The following is a 2,953-nucleotide window of genomic DNA, read 5'->3' on the forward strand; positions in this document are numbered from 1 at the left end:
TTTATTTGTATGCATAGTACAAAATTCTTAAAAATGCCGAAAAGTGGATCTGTCAAAAAAATCTTCAATTAATTAGCTGTTTGGAAAATTATTAGAGATTTTTTTTTTAAATTTTAATCCCCTGCTTGAGTTTTTTTGTCTGTCCCTAGACCAAGAGATTTTATAGAATCCAGAATGACCAATTACAAAGCCTAACGAGAGTAGTTTTGTAATTTTGGTATCTTTCAATACAGGCTGATTTGTTTGATTGGTTAGGATTCTATGAAATCTCTGATTGATTTTATTGTGAGCAAAATATTTTCTGGTAGACTCAAAAAATTTTCAAATTTATTAAAAAATTTATCCAAATTATTAACCAAATGGACCCTATTGAATAATTGCTGAATCCCAAGTTGCGTGTGAGCATCTAGGGTAAGTGCTATTGATGAACAAAGCGAAAAATATAACATAGGGAAGACATTGACAGATTGGCTAAATGATAGTATGACACTGATGAAACAAAGCTAAAATACAAGATAGGCAAGAGTGAACCAGACAAGATGTCAGATGGCTTACCTTTCCTCTAACATAAGCCTCTAACATGCGCTTTATTTGTCTTTAAAAGTCACTAAGCACATTGAGTTTCTTATCTGAAAGTTGGGAACTCTCTCTCTCTCTCACACACACACACACATTATTCCATCCTCTCTCATTCAGTCAATCTTTATTTCAAGTATGAAGTTCACTGCTCAACGTCCACACATCTAAAGCCTTTTCTGACATCTTCTGTGAATGGCAAATTTTCTCTTTATATCCCAAAGAACAAAACTCTCTCTCTTCCTCAACACATCCTTTCTCTTCCTCTTTTGTTTCTACCTCACTCTCCATCTCTCCCCATCCAATTCTCATTTCCTCCAATCCAAAATACCCTCCACCACCATCACCCCATCTTTGATCCTCGAAGGATCCAACGACGATAATTGCAGCGATATTCATAAGTACCAGGACCACAAAGCTAAGTGCTTATATGTGAGCTCAAATAAGGGATGCAAATCTGAAGGATACATCGACTACCTTCAGCTCTTCTATTGTATCTGCGGTCGATGCCCAATATTAGGTTACACTATACTCACTCTATGGCTTATAGTACTATTCTATCTATTGGGCAACACAGCTGCAAATTATTTCTGTTCTTCCTTGGAGAATTTATCAAAAATCTTGAAGCTTTCACCAACTATAGCCGGTGTCACCCTCCTTTCATTAGGCAATGGAGCACCCGACGTCTTTTCTAGTATCGTCTCTTTCATGGGTAATGGATCTGATGGCGTCGGTTTCAATAGCATCTTGGGTGGAGCCTTCTTTGTGTCAAGTATCGTCGTTGGAATCATATGTATTTGCATAAGCCCACGAAAGATATCCGTCGATAAGTCTAGCTTCATAAGAGATATTATCTTCTTCCTTCTCTCACTTTTTTGTCTACTGGTTATGGTAATCGTCGGGAGGATTAACATATGGGGTGCAATGGGTTTTGTTTCATTGTACTTCATTTACGTATTAGTCGTGTCCACTACACAATTTTGGTGGAAGAATGATCGAGAGGTGAATCTCTTAGTCACATCTTCCCCATTACCTATCACTAAGAAAAATTTCCCGTATGCACCCATGGACCTTGACCAATTGGGCACACCATTGTTGTGCTATATTCGTGATGAAAAGCCTATTTTGATCGAGAAAGGCAGTATTGAAGATGGCGATGATCAGAAGTCAAGAAGAAATTGTTTTGGATCTGATTTTAATTCATCAAGTTGTGACTACTTTGTTAGGTTTCTATACATTCTAGAGTTACCACTTTCCTTACCAAGGAGATTAACTATTCCTGTTGTTTGTGAAGAGAAATGGTCTAAGCCCTTTGCAGTAATTTCAGTTACATTAGCACCAATTCTCTTGACATTCCTATGGAGAGGAGACATGGTTTCAAAAGCAAGTCTACTGATCTATTTAGCTAGTGTGTTGGTTGGGATACTTTGTGGAATTATTGCATTTGTGACTACTAAGATGTCTAACCCTCCAAAGAGATTCTTACTGCCTTGGCTTGTAGGGGGGTTCTTGATGAGTGTTACTTGGAGTTACATTATAGCTGAGGAATTGGTTGCATTGTTAGTGTCACTTGGAAGTATTTTTGGGATAAACCCTTCAATTCTAGGGCTGACTCTCCTTGCTTGGGGTAACTCAATTGGGGATCTAATTGCCAATATTGCAATGGCAATGAATGGTGAGCAAGATGGGGCCCAGATTGCAATCTCGGGTTCTTACGCCGGGCCCATCTTCAATATACTACTGGGCTTGGGCTTCCCACTTGTTTTATCATGTTGGTCTGAATACCCTTCTTCTTATGTAATTCCTAGAGACCCTTCATTGTATGAGACTATAGGGTTTTTAATGGCTGGCTTGCTTTGGGCCCTTGTAATCCTGCCAAGGAGGAAAATGATGCTTGATAGGGTTTTGGGTGGTGGGCTCTTGGCTATATATCTGTGTTTTCTATCTGTAAGGCTGGCGCAAACACTTGGTGCAGTGCCACTTCAAAATTCCCTTGTCTTCTTCAAACCCTAAAGAGGTGAATGTCTTTAATGTAATATTTTGCGATATAATATAAGTTGTAATTTAATTTTTTTTTTTTTTTTATAAATATTTTTGCATATACTCAATGTAATTTAAGCCTACTTTCCTCTCGGATAATGAAGTATATTCAACATGCCTCCCTCAATTTTAAAAAAAAAGTTATAATCAAAACCCTCCAGTTAGGTAGCTATTTATGACGCCACCCAACCTCTAATTTTAGTCTTCATATATACTGCCCATGATGACATATATATGGGTCACGATCTGCAGACACATAAAACTACAATGTGTTTTGTTTTATATGGGAAAAAAGATTCTAAATGGTTTGATTTTTTGTGAGGATGATCTCTTTGGT

General features: G+C 37.6%; 1 protein-coding gene across 1 annotated transcript; it reads left to right on the top strand.

Annotated features, from left to right (window-relative positions):
• The first annotated feature begins 612 nt into the window (after positions 1 to 612).
• Positions 613 to 2,647, top strand: LOC147400292 (cation/calcium exchanger 1-like). Its single transcript, XM_086445932.1, has one exon. The coding sequence runs from the start codon at positions 772 to 774 to the stop codon at positions 2,587 to 2,589; it is 1,818 nt and encodes a 605-aa protein (XP_086302058.1). The 5' UTR covers positions 613 to 771; the 3' UTR covers positions 2,590 to 2,647.
• The last annotated feature ends 306 nt before the right edge of the window (positions 2,648 to 2,953 follow it).

The sequence above is a fragment of the Akebia trifoliata genome, chromosome 6 (assembly GCF_017979445.1).
Source record: "Akebia trifoliata isolate Shusen 1 chromosome 6, ASM1797944v1, whole genome shotgun sequence".
Classification (NCBI taxonomy): Eukaryota; Viridiplantae; Streptophyta; class Magnoliopsida; order Ranunculales; family Lardizabalaceae; genus Akebia; species Akebia trifoliata.

What these genes read in the sequence shown, in the direction of transcription:
- LOC147400292 (XM_086445932.1), top strand. Translation starts at nt 772, where the DNA reads ATGGCAAATTTTCTCTTTATATCCCAAAGAACAAAACTCTCTCTCTTC.